The following is an 18,168-nucleotide window of genomic DNA, read 5'->3' as shown; positions in this document are numbered from 1 at the left end:
TGAAAACACAGCAAACTGTATGTACTTAAGATCCCAGCATGATTTTATATTTAAATTTATGGTTGAACCAAACACTGCCGGCATGTCTGCCTGCTAGATAAGCAAGGAAACAATCAGTGGACCTAAGTGATCTGTGCATGTAGGTGGAGGCAAGTCATCAAATGTTGGCACCCAACTGAAAAAAACAAACGTGGTTCCTGCAGAAAAATTCATGACCACAACTAAACTGTCAAATATTTAGCACAGGCTGTAAAGTTGTTTGAGATGTTGGCTGTTCAACTAACTTTGTGGGCTGAACAGCTGTGAAAAAGATGGTTAATTAAATTTGGTCTTCTCCCTTTTTTTCCCTTTTTTTTTAATCTTAGTCCTGGATGCTAGCTTTAATATCTTTGTGCTTATTGTTATGATAGCTTTGAACATGCTTGACTCCTCAAACCTTCACTTATTTTGTAACAAAGAGATAGCAAGGTACATTTTCCACTTACTCCTTTATTCATATAATCAAAAATAAAGAAAAACTGACAGGATTTCCATAAATAAAAGAAGTGCATGATTGATGCTGGGATAAGGTTCTGTTTTGCTTCTGTCAGTAAACACTGAATATTTTTCTAGTGGAGTGATCTGTTATTCCTTTCATTTCCATAATATTAAATCTGAGATCTTCTGACAACTTTAAACTTTTTGTTCACCCCAAACCCTTCAGTGTCCTGAAACATAAATTTTTCACCTGTGTGGAAATTGCTGATATTTACGTCACAACCTGAACAACAGGATCCGCCCATTTCTCGTCAGAAACCTGTTGAGCTCTGTGAGAAGTCAACGACTGTTCCAAGGTTGCATCTGAGCAGGTAGCGCAACAGCGACATGCCCACGTCCCGAGGCTGTCATTCAATTTGTGCAGTGAAACCGAGTACAGGCGGCTCACATGTGCGGATCCAACAGCAAGCCTAGGAGCTTGTTTTCTTCTTCTTCTTGGAAATACAGTTCCGCTGAGGCGTAGTGGTGCTCTATGGACGAAACGGTCAAGGAGAAGCTGGGAAAAGAGGAATAAAACGTCCCTGTCGGCTGCGAGCGGAAAATATGACTCCCTTTCTCCGTATGGGAGCGCATGTTGTGGCTGTGCTCAATGTGTGGCTGCTCCTGTCAGCAGGCGCGCAGGAAAAGGACACACCTGAACTACTCTGCGGCGAGGTAACCGAATTAACCGACATTATCAACTTAAACTTTAAAATTACACCTCATTGGTCTATTTCTGCTTCATAGATGTATAATATGTGATAATATCGTTCGTTAAAGTTGTTTGGTAGTGCTATGTATGAACATTCCTGTTTTATGGGTCGGAATTCAGAAAAGACGCGCATCCAGGCAGGGATCAAAGTTTAATGTTCATTACTTATTTAACTGTCCTGAGCATGACACCTTACCCCACTGCCCTGTGAGGTAAGGCTTTCTGACCTACCGTATTTCTGACAGTTACTTTCACACAAAACCACTAAACTTCTGAGTAGTATGAAATAACCTTCTAAAATAAAATTGCCATTTTCCGCGTTTCTTCCTAAATTTCTTTTTTACTTTTTTTTTTATGACTGCACCTACTAAATGCACTGTGAGAAATTAGAACATCACCTAAAGGTTTATTATTTCAAATCAGAAAGAGGAGCTCCTATATTATGCAGGTTCATTACACAGAGGGTGTTACATTTTATGGATAATTGTGACCATTAACTTACTGTTTATGAAGCCTAAAATTCAATTTCTGTTAAGATTAGATTAGAACTCATTTTAAATTTGTTTTAACGCAGACATATTAAGGTTTTGCTTTACAATGACTTAAATCATTGGAGGCACTGACTGACTTTTCAGTTTTCCATTAAGTCTGTTTGGAGTGCTGTATTGTGGAAAGTTGAGTGGAAGAAAAAAGTATGGAAAGAAAATGCTCAGCCAACAGAAATAACTTCAGTCTTCAGAGAACTATTTAAGATTTTGGTGGAGATTCACAGACTGTACTGTAACTGTTGCATTCTTTGTGGTAATCCTCTATTGAAGCAGAGATAATGCCTGAAGTGTTTTGGTCTCTGTAGTTGGCTGATGCCTGTTCACTCCCGCCGGTGCCGGTGTGAAGATAGCTGTTTGGTGTGCTGAATCCAAGCGTATAAATATAAATTTGAGTGACAGGAAGAAAATGTAATTTCAAAAGTACGCATGCAACAGGTCGGAGTCTTAGTAGTTGCTTTGCACGAACACGATGTTTTGTTTTTTCTTACAGATTTACAGAGCAAGTTAATTAAAAAATATGTGCTTGGAGCTGACACCTGAAACTGGTTGTACTAAAATTAGTCGAGTGGAAACAATTTATACAATAAACACTGATATGGAATCAAACCAAACCGCGGAAATCTGGGATGCGTTTATTTTGACACTGTTTCCAAGTGATAATCTGGTGTTATTTATGGAAATAGATTAGGTTAGGTTACCTTTTTTATTGTGCTTCATGCTGGTGTTTTATTATTAAGTAAATTATTATTACAGCAACAGTCTTCTATAGTTACACATTTTTGGAGGGAATAAAAACACATTTGTACTTCGCCCTGATTTAACCCAAATCTGTCAGTCAGACATGCTATAAAAATAAATGTTTTGTTGTAAATTACACCCACCAAACGCATTCAGCAAGAAAAGAAAGAAAGAAAGCGGAAAAATAACAGATGAAAATAAAGTGGAATTAAGGAGAAAACTAAGAGTATTTAAATTGGAGTTACTTAAAATTGAGGTAATTTGATTTTCCAGGCACAATTTGTTTCTTAATGTGATCCAGAAATGAGCTTTATGTCACCTTTGAACAACTTCCGAGCTCCTCAAAACACAGAACCCTCCATTTCTACTGGCACACCTGGTGAAGACGTGCTAAAACCTTCAAACTATTTGCTGCTCCGCATATGCAGTAATAACAAGATGATACAGTTCCCTAAAATTCAGCCTCTGAGATCTTTTTACCATCCTTGATGTGATGCATAATGGGAGAATAAAGTATTTTTGCAGCCTTTTGTGTCACAATTTCAGTTGTTTCAAGCTTTTTCATCATTATTCAGACTGTAGATATTGAAAATAATAGGCAAGTATCTTCTCGAGTTATGTAGATCAATAGATATCTGCCTGACCTAAACGTATGTTCTCTTGTCTTTCTCTTTTGGCACATGTAGGTTAGCTGTATATGTTCCTCTTTTCTTTTACCGTAGATTGTTTATGCATTGTTGAGCACAGGAAGAAAACTAAAAAAAGCCTTGTAAAAAAAACCCAAAACAAAACAAAAAAAACAAGTAAATGCCATTTTTATGCAATGGGTTAATTTTTTTCTTCTCCAATAACAGAGTCTCCCAACCTGGGCTTTTTTTGAAATGTAAAAAACACTTTTTATGGGTAAACAGGATAAAACTAATAGAGTTTGTGGAGTTTATGACTCATGGCTGAGTTAACTGACACAGTCACTTAAAAAGCCCTGCCGACTGGAGACATCAAACATGAAACCTAATTTCAAATGCTGTTTTTTGTTCATGTTTTTTCAGATGAGAGCTCTATGAAAAGTGTTGTGATAACCTTACACCCACCAAACACATTCAGTAAGAGAAGAAAGCTGGGAAATGTACTAAAAAATTATTTAGTGCATTTTTTCTGTTGTTTGTCATAACCCTTGTTCAGTTTTAGAGGTGGAATGAGGTTCAGAAGCTTTAGAGAACACTGTTAAGCTTTTATGAAACCTGCATTATAATTGTAAACAAATATAATGACCTCAGATGTTGCAAGTCCACAGAGTCTATAAAGTTTTTAAAAGCCAGGTTGAAATTACGTTTTACTCTTGTGTTGTTCACAAATAAGTTGTAGTGGTTTAGTTCTTGTATAAAACATGTGAATACCTGTATTTATTGTTGATGTGCTTTGTAGGTGTGGTTCATTAACATTTCTCCTATATTGTTTTTTTCCTCACCTCCAGGGCCTCTCTGACTGCCGCATGACCAAAGGTAGCTGCGTGATATCTGTTGTAAATGTGCTTCTGTTTTATAATGTCAAGCTTGCACGCCCACGGTTGATCTAAACAGACGCTCTTTGTCTTCAGTGTCTTTCAGAGATGCCCCACCTGATCCATATGGCTCTCTAGATATTACACACTTTCAGCTCAACGCCACTCACTGCCACTTGGTCTGTGAACCATGTCTACAAATTAAAATCAGTCTCCAAGGTAACTTCAAATTTTTATTTTCTAAAAGAAATCTAGTTTTAGCATCTATCTATCTATCTATCTATCTATCTATCTATCTATCTATCTATCTATCTATCTATCTATCTATCTATCTATCTATCTATCTATCTATCTATCTATCTATCTATCTATCTATCTATCTATCTATCTATCTATCTATCTATCTATCTATCTATCTATCTATCTATCTATCTATCTATCTATCTATCTATCTATCTATCTATCTATCTATCTATCTATCTATCTATCTATCTATCTATCTATCTATCTATCTATCTATCCATCCATCCATCCATCCATCCATCCATCCATCCATCCATCCATCCATCCATCCATCCATCCATCCATCCATCCATCCATCCATCCATCCATCCATCCATCCATCAATCCATCCATCCATCCATCCATCAATCAATCCATCCATCCATCTATCCATCCATCCATCCATATATCCATCCATCCATCCATCCATCCATCCATCCATCTATCTATCCATCTATCTTACTATCTATCTATCTATCTATCTATATATCTATCTATCTATCTATCTATCTATCTATCTATCTATCTATCTATCTATCTATCTATCTATCTATCTATCTATCTATCTATCTATCTATCTATCTATCTATCTATCTATCTATCTATCTATCTATCTATCTATCTATCTATCTATCTATCTATCTATCTATCTATCTATCTATCTATCTATCTATCTATCTATCTATCTATCTATCTATCTATCTATCTATCTATCTATCTATCTATCTATCTATCTATCTATCTATCGATATAGATATATCTCTCTCTATATATATATATCTATATTTATCTATAGCTCTCTTTCTATATATATATAGATATAATATCTATAGATAGATATAGATATATATGTATATCTATATCTATCTATAGATATATATCCATATAGCTATATAGCTATATGGATATATATCTATAGATGGAAATAGATACAGATATATATATATATATTTCTATATATATCTTCTGTAGTAGCTTTTTGCTGCAGCACTGTGGCTTCTGTTGTTGCGTCTGCAGTATTTAGCAGTGCTGTTTTCTTTGCTGATATAATTACATGTTGCAGTAGGTGCAGATTTTGAAAAGCAGAGTCCTGATGGATCAGGTGACGACAGCGATGAAGAAGGTATGAAATAAACTCTTAAAGAGGGTAGTTAAAGTTCACGTCACATCATTGGTGTTCCCAGTATAGGTGTGTAAGACGTTGTAAAATTGTAGAAAATTATTGCCTTACCACATTTACTGGTGGGGAAATGTTGAAAAGTAATTATTTTAGATAAATTGTCAGTGCCTCATTTAATTGCTCATTAATATTTGATTGAAACTAGGTTATGTTTGGAAATGGGAGAGTTCTTAGTTGTCTTCCACAAGATTTCACAGAGCTGGAGTGAACAAAGAGAGTCCTGGTCCTCCCATATGTTCTCTTCTCTTTATTCACCTCATGTGTCTTTTTTTTATATAGGATTTAGGTTTTGGGAATGAGCTGGTGATGTACTGAAGTAGAGTTTTGTTTCAAATAAATTATTCCTTTCTTGATGTGGTTATTTGCTCTGGCTCATTATCATACCAAAATACCAAAATGATGACCCATTTTCAGTTCACTGGCAGTGAAAACTGATCTTCCCTTTAAGTCAAAAGTCAAAACTTCCAGGGCCATCAGAAAAGAAACAGTCCCACAGTTTGATGGAATCTACACGATGTATAACAGAGGCCATGAGATGCTTTCCACATATTCATCCTGCGTTTCCTGCCAAAGTAATTTGGAGGGTCTGTTCATCAAATGTGGATGATGTTAGTCCCAGCTGACCCGAACACTCAGTTGAGTTAAATTCATTATGTTTGTAACTCAACTCAAGCTGTTGTATAACACTAACAGTTCCAACTTATTTTACCAAATCAGATATAATCTGATAAGTTATATCTATAAATTATATAGATATAATCACACTCAGTTACATAAATTTTATAATATATAACACATTTCAGGTTTAAGTCTCAGTAGAATTTAGCAAACTCTACAAGTTTAGGCTTGAGATGGTATCAACGATTTCTTTCCGACATGTAGATCTTATCTAATGGTGTTTAGTGACCTAAGAAAGCACTCCTTCCGGCAGTTATTTATAGTAAGATTTTTTAAAACTCCATCTTCATGGTGGTAAGATTAACTTGGACCTTTATCCAGCCAATTATGTGACAGTTTCATGTGTTTAAAGCTGAAACACATGAAACCTGCTCACACTTCTGAATCGAAGTGTGAGCAGGTTGAGATGATGTCTTTCTTTAAAGGCAAATCTTAGCTCTTGATGGTCAGTACAAGTCTCTTTGTGCTGACCACCATAACATAGTTACCTTTAGTTACATGGCTGGACTAAGATCCAAGTTTATCTCAGCACCAGGAACCAGAGGGCTAAGACCCGCCTCCTGGCTTTAATTTGTTGTTTGTAGTTTTCACTGGGAGTTAGATTTGTTTCCCACAGATTAACTGTCTCATACCAAACTGTCATGACATAGTGACACAATCAACAAACATGTAAAAAAAAAAAAAAAATTTTTTTTATAAAAGTTACATGAAGTAGGTTGATTTTTCCTCTATTGATTATATTAACACAGCAACCAACAAACCTCCAGATGAGCTTATTTAAAAAGGTTTAATTTTTCCAACATACAAAAAATAGCCAAAGTTTCAGTCCTCTGTGTGTCTTGACTGGGAGTGCTAATATTGTGAATGACACTGTAGTTGGCTCTTTATAATAACCGGGTGTCTTTATACTGTAATTTAAAAAATTTTTTCTTTGTCTTGTAGCTATTGTGAAAGTCTGTCTCTCTTTGCCGGGTTCCATCGGTATCTGCAGGGCAATCCATTTTAGACCAACCTACATGAGCGCGTCCTCCAAATACAAGGTAAGCCTTGTATAAAAGATAGCCTTCATTAAAGTCTATGGTTTTACATAGATTTTACATAGCAACCATTATTAAAATTATTCATCTAATCCTCTTCAGGTATTGCAGTTTGAAACGCACAACCTCTGGTGAACAACACTAGATCACATGTAACCCTTTAACACAAATTCAACAAAAAGTCTCAACACAGAGGAAATGTATTGAAAATTTTACCCACCTGTACTATTTCTACAGAAATTCTTACTGTAGATACTGTAGATCTGGTTTTAGTTGATTAAAAATACAATCAATCTGCTGATCAGCAGGGACTTGAAGCAGATCCATGTAAGCAAACTTCCTAGGACTCCGGTAATGATCGTAGAAAAGTAATTGTTGCAGTCCATAAATCTGACAACGGTTAGAAGGCTCTCTGTTCATTGGCATTGAGAAAGATGGCTCTAATAAACTGAAAAAATTGAGGACAGCACTCAAATTTTTCAGAAGTGAACATTCTACCAGATTGAGAGTGAATCCATAAGGTGAATCAAAAAGTTTTTCTGAACTTGGAGGCAAATCGATAGCAGAGTGGCTAAAAATTTAAAGGTTTTAGAAGGGTTCAGTCAAGTCCAGGCCTCGCCCTGATAGGACCTTAAGATAGATCTGCATAAAGAAAGCTCCATAAATTCCTCCACTACAATGAGCGAGACTGATAAGATTATCCAACTGATCAGAGCCAGAAGTACTGCAAGCAGCTGAATCTCAGGGTATGTTTGACTTTTTGAGCACAGCTTTTAAATTTTGGTTTAATTTGGGTCAAATAAATGAAATGAACTATGCTTCTTAAAGGATTTAAAAAAAACTTGTTACTAAATATTTGCATATTTTATAAACGCTACTTAATTTTAACTATGCTAGTAGATAATGGTCCCTAAAGATCAAAGGTATTTATTCAGCCTGCGTGACAGGCGATGAAGTCTCTCTATTCCTACTAATTCTAATTTTCGAGAAATTATTTCCTTTGACTTCTTCCTGGTAAAAATTGACATCATCCTCCTACGTGGTGTCATTGTGTGTTTGGAAAAAAAAAAAGAAAAAGCACGAACATAACGAAACATGTAGACCTGAGTTTTTAAAGCAGCACCCTGGAGCAGAAGCAGAAACGTGTTGGAACGTCTTGCGGGCAAGACGTTATTGCTCTGCTGAGTTAATTACATTCTTTAGAAACTGATACACTTTAATGCCCAGAAACTATTACTTTGTTGTGCTTTTCAAAAGTAAATTGTAAAATTTTATACGTACAATATTACCTCAAGTACAATATTCAATAAATGTGTGGTACAAACAAGTTAGTCTGAGCAGCAAGTTCTCAAGTTTACAGTTAGGATATATTAATTTATTTTGTTCATTTGACTTTTATTGTTCTTGCTGCATTTAGTTTTGTTTATGCTGCTGAATTCTTAAAACTGAGAAAGATAAAATTCTATAGAAAGAGGGAAAGATGGATTAGTAGAATATTGTAAGGTGAAAAGTGCCACCTGATTATTTTTATTAAATCTTTAAAAACAGATGTAATCAGATTTTGTTGTTTAAGCTATGGAGCCCTGAACAAGGAAGTCAAGTAAAGCTATTTTTATTCTGCTTTCTTTGTAGTAGAGTAAAGATATTATGTTTCTTATCTATTGTCTGAATCTATGTGTTCTTGTTCAGCTCATGTTGAGCCCAACTTTCTTAGACAACAGAAATATTAAAATCAACCTTCAAGGCTTTATCTTTATCTAACTAATTGCTACAGAGCTTCCCTTCCTTATAGGATTCACAATCTTCCTCTTCTTCCTGTTGCTAATCATTGCTGGAAGCCCTTTAGTGAACTTCTGCATACTTCTTATATAATTATAGTCTCTCATCGTTATCGGGCTGTTGAAATACTTTTAATGTTTAAAATTATAATTTAAAAAAATATATAGTTATTGTGATTGTTTTATTTAAAATGAACATCCATATGAGTGACTTGTTTCAGGTGAATGTACATATTTCTAATCTATGCTCACTATATATTACCTTGGCTTGTACAGCAGCCTCATTTGTTTGTGGCACAGATTCAACAAGAAAACAGTTGGAGATGATTTGAACTTTGTGGCAAAGCGCATTACTATGTTAAAATAGTCATCAAGTTAGGAACAATACGACTTTGGTGAGACTGTGTTAGGGATGGTCAACATGAACTTTATTCACATTCAATTTATTACTAGAATTTGTGGTATCTATTGTCATAGCTGTAAATATTAGTCACAAAAATATTTATAGCTTCTTTGTAATCTCTCAGTATGTCACTGAAGTTCAAGCCCAATAAAAATAAAAACTACTGATAAAATCATATCTAATGGTATGACTTTTTACAAAACTTTTTAAAAATCTTTATCAGAAAAAGATTTCTGATAAAACCTGGATACATAAAAGGTTATGCACACGTAATCTGCATTTCATCAAATATTTGAATTTATGGTTCCGCATGGAAATAGTAAAAGTAAGAGAAAATAGTAAAAGTAGCAATCCTGCCAATAGTCTTAAGTTTTTGAAGTTTTCTGACGTCATTCTTTTTTTATCATGATAAATCAAAATTCTTATCAAGGTATCACCATATGCTATGATGATTGCCAAATTCCAAGACTGTGCAAATGTACTGTACAAAGTGCCAGCTGGTAGAGAAGCTCTTCTCCTTCAACTTTCAACATGTTGTGTGTATGGATGATATTGCACCTACCCTGGTTATAATGAGCGGTTATTTAAGTTTCTTTTACTTTTCTAACTCTTTGAGCTAATTATCCTCTTACATCTTGTTTTTACTCACACAAGATCTGCTCCCTGTTTGCTTACCCTTTTTTTGGACTCAGATATCATGGCTGTGCATAAAAATCAAAATCTGCATGCTGCATTTAAAATAACTGAAATTTACTTTATAATTTTAATATTGTTTCTTCCTAATTCTGATGTTCGGGTTAATCTGCAGCAAGTCGTGGCCATCATTTCTAAATGATGTACAGACTTTAAATGACCTTCAAGTGGTCGAAATATTACTAGTTATTTAAATTGAAAAGCAAGCTCCAACTTCTCTGCTATCTCAATTACCACCTCTTCCTAAAGTGAGTAAAACTTCATTGGAGCAGACAAACCATCTGTATAGTGCAGCATGAGATAAAGTTATGTTACCAAGAGTACACAATCAATGTTTTGAACTGTTCAAATGTGACTGACAGCAGCCTAGCACATTCGTAAAACAGTGTTATTTAAAGTGTCTCGATGTTATGTCATTTAAAAATGCAATGCAGATATACAATGGATTGATGAGGGTATAAAAGTTTACATTGTTTTTATATTTTTGGCTAACACAGTTGCTGCTGATAGAGAAAGTGGATTTTGAGGCTCCTGTTGTGGTCACGGCAGATTCAAAGGAAACACAAGTCGTCAAAAATATCACATTTCCTGCACCTAAAGAAGGTGAGCAAAAGGGCTGTAATTTTATCAAAGCAAAAAACACTACACCGAGTTCACTTCCCTTCCTTTTTCTTTCAGTCTGTCCCTCGAATCTCTTGAAACGTTTTCAAGAGCTCCACGGTAAGAGATTAAAATTTCACAAATACAATTGTCCACAAAAATCTAAAGAAATGTTAGATTCAGTTTTGTATTCTGTGGACTGATGAGACAAAAGCAGAGCCTTTTTTAAGATGTATGTTTCATTAAAACTAGAGTACATCAGACGGAGAAACATGGAGATAGTAGTGTGATTGTGTAGGGTGCTTTCCTGCTTCATGACCTCAGCAACCTGCTGAAATTGATGGAAACATATCGGATCATCAGTTTTTTAGATTAAACTCAAGAGCGTTTGAGTTAAGCAGCACGACAGTGATCTGAAGCACATCAATTAGTCCACCTCTGAATGAATGTAAAAATTAAACAAAATGAAGAGTTTGGATAAGCCTTGTGAAAGTCCAGACTTAAATCTGATACTTCAAATCTTTTAATGTGGCTTAATTAAACCATTTCTGCAACAATGACTGATTGGCAAGTATCACAAATGGTTGAGGTCACTCTGTTGCATCCAGCTTTTAGGTTTAGAGAGGGAAGTTGTTTCTCACATGGGCTAATGGTGGCTTGGATGACTTTCCCCCCCCTTAATTAATGAAAAAAAAAAAATCATAATTTAAAAACTTTTTGCATGTTGTCTTGTTATCTTCAACTGTTATATTGAAGATGACAAATGTATGTATCTTTATCTGCACTTTGTGAATTTTTGTAAGATAACACATTATCTGGAATAATTTGTTTGTTTGTCCTAGCACATGCTGCCACGCAATGCATTTTAAAAAGGACAACAGTCAGTTGTTTGCAATGACTGACGTGTTCCTCTCCCAGTTCCCAGGCTCCATGTAGATGACACAGAAAACCTGGTCCGGCTTCAACTGCAAAATATTCCTTCCACACAAGAGAAGGTCTATTGGGAAATGGAATGGGATGACGTATCTGGACAGCCTATTACGTGGGTAAGTCATCCCTAAACTATCCAAAGTGTCCATGCACACATTTCAAAATGTTTAACCTATTAAATGTTTTACCTGTGTAATTTTCTTGTCTGTGCAGCCCACTGGCGAGAGTGAAACAGTTATTCCATCACATCTCATTGCACCATGCCTATGCTTCCTGGTAACTATAATTTTAACCTGTAAAAATATTCATATAAATAAGATGGAAGGAATGATTAAAATGTTACTATTTTTGTAGGCATGGTTTGACAGTAAAAACATGAAAGGGAAGTACTGTCCTTTCTCAAATAAAACAGGTGAGAGATGTTTCCTGATGTTGCTGTCTGATCTTATCTACTTTGTGATGAATTGGTTCATGGAATATGATGTGCCATTTTCTGCTTTTTTATTTTTTTAATAGACGCTCTGAGAAGAATGCAGCACAACGTGTCTGTGACGATGGTGGAGTCTCCGTTAAGGAGTGGGGATACGGGGCTGTACTGGAATGTAACCTCCCTCTGTAAAGTGCAGGCAGAGGTGCAATTGTGCAAGAAAGACATGGCAGGGGGCCAGTGTGAAGAAGTGACTGGGTCCAAACAGCAACTCAAGACTACTGGTTGGACTGCGGCGCACAGAGTACACTGGGTAAAAAAACATTCCTCAATATACTACACCCTCTGTTCATAAAGTAGATGTCTGAAATTTTGACCCAAAGTCAAAATGACTTATGCTGACAAATGTTTGGAATCAGTCCAACTTTTAATTGTTTAGCTGTCGACAAAGAGACCTATAAAGGTCAGAGGTGAATTGATGCGTATAACAAAATGGCATTGTTTGCTTGATGCCTGGCATGAAGTAATTTTACAAGTCAGACAGCATTGTTGTCTGTAGAGATGTCCTTGTGTACCACAAGTCAGACATCTGCGGTGTGGTTACGTCTGTTCCTGCCAGTATTTCAGACGTCTTTGTGCTTTCAGACCATTTTGAAATGTATTTATTACACTTATTATTTAGCATTTTAATTTATTCCTTTTCGTCTTTTCAGCAAACAGGGGAGTTCTTGCTCCAGCCACACCCTGAGCTTTGTGTCCAGGTACCATTTATACTTTTTTCCTCAATAAATCATCTCTGTTTTTAACAACATTTTGTACTGAACCATTGAACCTACAGTCACTTTAAATCATTATATTATAGGTTAAAACTGAATGGATGGTCTCGTTCTCAGAGCCCCAGTGTCCATTTGAAAGTAAGAATTCAAACTACTCCATAATCTTAAAAACAATGTCCAATGTTTATTTTTATATGGATCATTTAATGCATTTTATTGTATAGTTCATGCCTAAGAAAAACATGTTTCTCACAAACTTTACTGCCTCACCGTTGCTCTTTTTGTCATGTTTTTATAAAGTAGGCCACACTGAACTCACGAACAAACATGAAGCCTTTAGCTACCAAATTTTGATAAAGTGACATCAGCAGCTCAGTAGAGAAGGATATTGAGCAGCATCAGCTACTGCCTTTAATGCCATAGAAAAAGGAAAATACAGAAAGAAGTGTGTAAATTGGGAATGATTTTGCTATTTTTTTATCTATAGCTAAAACGTAACTTGACTCATTTTTAGGAGAAGCTCTAAATACCCCTGTGGGTGGAGTTGGTGTGAAAAGTTCGATAACAGGTGGCTTTGTTGAGTAATCTTTAAGAAATGCTCCTTGTCTTTGGACCATCTTTGGCAACTATAAGCAGTTAAAATGCCTTCATTGAAAATTGTACTATTTGGATAAATGGCTGATGTGGGTGTAATTTTACAAGCATTAATATTGCTGTCTGTAAAGCACTTTTGACACAATTTGACAATGACAGCATGTTTCATTAAAGGTAACCGTGGCCAACAAAAGACTGATTGTCACCATAAAATGAAGCAGTAAAGTTAATGAAGAACAAGATTTGTACGAGTGTCAAAACATTTGACTTTCACTGTTACAATCTCATGATGTGGTTGAAATCTTAGACACAATCTTATGAAGGCTTCTTGATTTTTGAATTTATTTATTTTGTTTTATTTTAGCACATCGAGAGAGATGGATTCTTTCACTTCTCGTCGGATTTATCCTGATAAGTTTGGCTGTACTTGGAGTCTATTTGATACAAGGCGTTCTGAAAGGTTGGCTTCTTTAGGATACAAAACTGAATGTCTCTTGCGGTTAGTATGGACCCTCAATATTATTCCTGCTTTTTCTCCAGGATATGTTTGGAGATGGTTGAAGGATGATGACGTCAAAGGTTTGTCTAACCGACAATAAAACCACCCTTTTGCTAATGTTACAATTCCTTTAAAAACTAGTCTTACTAAAATTTTTGCTTCAAACACAAATTTCAGTTTGTTTTATTTGAATTTTATGTTGTAGACAAAAAGTAGAGCATAGTTGTAAAGGAAAAGAAAAAGTATTTTTGAAAAATTAAAATAATCAATCAAAGTGTAATTAAATCTCAATCCAGCTTTTCAGAGGTTGTTTGAGGAGATATGTGAATAAATGGCATCACTGCAGACTAAGGAACATACCTGATAAATCAGAGATAAAGTTGTAGAAAAGATTAAAGCAAAATTTTAAAATGATATCACAGCTGCAAAACTACCAACTCTACAGTCTTCCGTCCCTCTACTTATCTGTAGAGGAGATCAAAGAGAAAATTGGCCATCGTAACTATGAAGGAGATGCAGTATTTAGCCCTTATTTAGCCACAAATAAGGGCTAATTTAGTGAGAGTGGCAAGAATCCAGCTATAGGAAGTCCTGTTTATGGGTTATGCCATAAAAGAAACAATTATGATTGATTTTCTTTGAGCAGAAAACGTAAACATACAACAATGGAGGAGTGACTAAGAATAAAGTAAATCCATGCATTAAAATGACCACGTAAAAGTCCAGACATTATTTAAATGGAGAATATGCAGAAACCTTTTGAAAATACCCCATGCAGCTTTGATTGCAGTGAAAGCGGTCTTTCAAAGTATTGGCACAAATATATGCTACACTTTTCAAATTTTTATTTGTTCAGAAACTTGAAAAGTATCCAATATTGTTTCTCCACTTTACAACCACAGACTTCTTAGTGTTTGTCTACATAAGATTAAAATAAAATCCATAAAGGGTTTGTGTTTACCATGTGACAAAATGTGAAACTGTTTTTCAAGGCAGTGCAAAAGTAATATTTTTTATTTATACCAGTTGTATAGTTCAGGCGAGATTTATTTATTTTTTACTCTCTGGCTTGAAAAATACATTGGAAAGTACATTTAGTGTTAATTTATTACGACATGCATTATATTCAACAAATATTTATTTTGTTTTGTGATTTAAAACAGCCGGGACAAATGTTTTCTTTCTTTCAGGTGCTGTGGGTGGCGGTCATGTGATGCTGCTATATCCGCCTGACGATGACAAGCGTCTCCCAGAGCTCCTTTGTCACTTGGGTTCATCTCTTCAGGCCCTGGGCTTCACCGTGTCTCTTGACCTCTGGAGCCAGGGTGAACTCAGCGTGCTCGGCCCCGTGCCCTGGCTCCACTCGCGACTGGACCGTCTGAAGCGGCAGGGCGGTAAGGTGGTGCTGGTCCTAACCCAGACCACGTGGACCAGAGCTGAGGAATGGGGAGCCCGCAGCTGCGAGAACAACGAGGAGAACGTCAGAGGAGCGGCGGGGGACTCTGCCTCGTCCCGCCACGTGGATGTTTTTGGTGCCTCGCTGAGCTGTATTCTTGCAGACTATTTACAGGGCCGCGCAGGCGAGCGGTTCATGCTGGTGCAGTTTGAGTCACTCCCTCCTGCACCTCCAGGTGGTTACCGACCACTTCCAAGGCTTTTTTGTGGACTCCATCTCTACAGTCTTCCGTCCCAAAGCCTGGGCTTTCTGACTGAGCTGGCGGGTTCCAAACAAATCGCCTCTGCGTCAGCCAGGCGGAAAAGGGCAGGGGGGCTTCGAATGGCATCCAGAGCGTTTGCCAAAAGGCTGTCGGGGTTCACAGCAGGGACAAATGTGTTGCACCTAGCTGGTGTATCTCCAGGCTGTGTTGGACGGGAAGAGGAAGACTCTGGGGAAACACTACTCTTAGAACCAAATTTAATCTCACCACCCTCCAGCCCTGATACAGTGGTCGGTAAAGTGGATTGGGTCTGACAACTAGAGAGGATCGTAAAGGACAAGTTACGGGAGGCTCCAGTGAACAAATACCTCAATTAATGCACAAAACATTTTCTGTTTGCTTTACCTTTCTGTGCCGTGGGATGCTGATGTTTGATGATCTCCAGTTGTCTCCAGAAGTTGTTGAACAGAAGGCAGTTAAGGGTTAGGATACAACTCCATGACATTAGAACATCTTTCAATAGAAATAATATTGGTAAATATTGAACTGATGATATCAGTTACGATATGCCTAATATTTTCCTTTTTGTCTCTATTGTTTGTGCTTCTTACACTCTGTGACCTTTAGCATTTTGGGTCAATTTTATTGGTGTCCAGTGTGGGGATTTGCTCACTGTGTCCAACTAGATTAATATTGGGAGAAAATGCAATTTCATAAGTCTTGGAATATATTAGTCGCAAATGCACTCCAAACAGTCCTTTGAAATCTGATTATTGCGCACACTGATATTGCGATAATTTGCAATATATTGTACGGACCAGGTTAGGTTGTTGATCCAGGACATGGCAACACAGAAACACACAAGCCAATCAACCACACAGACATGTACTGCCACCTGTGGAGACTTGAAAGAGAAACTTAGCACACTTAGTTTGAACAATGTGAAGAAAGTGGAGTAACTGGAGAAAACCCACATATATCATCAGTTCAATATTTACCAATATTATTTCCATTGAAAGATGTTCTAATGTCATGGAGTCACCCACAGGGAGAAAATTTGAACTCAGAGTTCAGATAAACACACAAACATCTGCAGTTAGTTTGAAGTGACTAATGAGTCATGTTTCTGAACTGTGGGAGGAACCTGGCATGTCTGGAAGAAAACACTCATGCATGAGGACAACATGGAAATTGCTGCAGGACATGTTGAAGCATCACATTGTTCAACAGTTTTGCTAGTTAGGTTTATCAAACAGTAATATCAGCATGATAAGCCTGGATGCTATGTGTTTAGCAGCAAGAACAGTTTTATATGATAAATATTAGATCTGTAAAGCTTGAGCAGCTAACGCTTAAGAGAAACATGATCCAGCATTGTAACATGACACTACCTGGAAAAACGGGTAGTTTTTCCAGGTACTAACTTTCAAGTTGTGGAAGTTTGTTCCACTACCTGGAACTACCTGGTAGAAAAACTACCTAGAAGGGATTTTTTAAATAGAAAATACCTTCTATTTTCTATTAAAAATAGAAGATCTTTTTAGGAGTTTGCAAGTTATGTTTGTGATCTTGAAAAAGCAAAATAGCATTAACTCAAAACCTCAAAAAGAGCATTTTCAGTGTAGCATGCACTTGATATTTATGCCACCTTTTCCACAGGCACTGTGTGTATATAAGTCATTTTACCTGTACATGATGTTCTTGCAATTCATCTGGACAGTAGAAACTCTATAATTCATGAAAGAAAAAATGTGTGTATATATATATATATATATATATATATATATATATATATATATATATATATATATATATATATATATATATATATATATATATATATATATATATATATATATATATATATATATATATATATATATGAGACTGTACATATTATTCTGAGTTGGTTTTATACTGTGATTTCTCTTAAATGTTTTAATATGGGATTGAATAAAGCATTATTGTACTTGTCTATAAACAATTATTGCTCATATCTGAATAAATAACAGAAACTTTATTTTGACTTACTACAATTTCATAATAAAGGTTGTTTGAATGTTACAACATAGATCACGGCACAATCAAGCAGTTTTTAAGAAAGCTGAGAGAGATGCACCAGTCAGCAAACAGCACTTTGGTTTTATGGATAATATGGAGCACTGCAGATGCAGTGTATGAGCGGGATTAAACAATACTCAAGAGAAGCGCTCATTAAGCATGTTTTTAAAAAGTTGCCATCCAGGAAATTATTTACATAGGTGAGCTTTTTATAGCTTTTTATAGCTACATCTGATACATTGAAAAATTATGTAATCAAAAACAAAAAATACATTAAAGTTACAAAGCAAAATTCGGAAGAACAAACACTTTTTCTAATCACTTTTTCAACATAAAACTTATCAAATCAATACAGTATGTAACGTAACTGTGTAGCCGACAGGATAAGGAACTTCTAGTGATAATATATCCTGTTTGCTGTTTCTTCCCTGGACTTCCAAAAGACTCAGGCTCAGCAGATAAAAAATAATATTAAAACAACAAAGTGTGTACGTAAAGATAGGGTGCTGCGGTATACAGTGAGGCTGTGGTGGTAGACAGAGCGCTGTCTTGTTTGC

General features: G+C 36.0%; 1 protein-coding gene across 2 annotated transcripts; it reads left to right on the top strand.

Moving 5' to 3' along the window:
• Positions 1-758: 758 nt before the first annotated feature.
• Positions 759-17,317, top strand: wu:fl23c11. Of its 2 annotated transcripts, none has more exons than XM_044113345.1 (16): positions 759-1,191; positions 3,989-4,016; positions 4,112-4,234; positions 5,364-5,420; positions 7,098-7,195; positions 10,564-10,669; positions 10,745-10,786; positions 11,585-11,712; positions 11,810-11,872; positions 11,951-12,008; positions 12,113-12,336; positions 12,737-12,784; positions 12,886-12,937; positions 13,758-13,853; positions 13,934-13,972; positions 15,083-17,317. In XM_044113345.1, the coding sequence occupies exons 1-16, from the start codon at positions 1,081-1,083 to the stop codon at positions 15,862-15,864; spliced, it is 2,055 nt and encodes a 684-aa protein (XP_043969280.1). In that variant the 5' UTR covers positions 759-1,080; the 3' UTR covers positions 15,865-17,317. The 2 variants fall into 2 exon arrangements, with proteins under 2 accessions (XP_043969280.1, XP_043969273.1); XM_044113338.1 differs by having other exon boundaries at positions 760-1,191; positions 5,361-5,420.
• The last annotated feature ends 851 nt before the right edge of the window (positions 17,318-18,168 follow it).

Source organism: Gambusia affinis, linkage group LG01, assembly GCF_019740435.1.
Source record: "Gambusia affinis linkage group LG01, SWU_Gaff_1.0, whole genome shotgun sequence".
Lineage (NCBI taxonomy): Eukaryota > Metazoa > Chordata > Actinopteri > Cyprinodontiformes > Poeciliidae > Gambusia > Gambusia affinis.
The sequence above is the reverse complement of the archived record's forward strand: the minus strand, read 5'-3'. Positions and strand labels throughout refer to the sequence as shown.

Coding starts and splice junctions, on each gene's coding strand:
- wu:fl23c11 (XM_044113338.1), top strand. CDS start 1,081: ATGACTCCCTTTCTCCGTATGGGAGCGCATGTTGTGGCTGTGCTCAAT. Junction 1,192..3,988: donor CTGAACTACTCTGCGGCGAG/GTAACCGAATTA, acceptor CCTCACCTCCAG/GGCCTCTCTGACTGCCGCAT. Junction 4,017..4,111: donor TGACTGCCGCATGACCAAAG/GTAGCTGCGTGA, acceptor CTTTGTCTTCAG/TGTCTTTCAGAGATGCCCCA.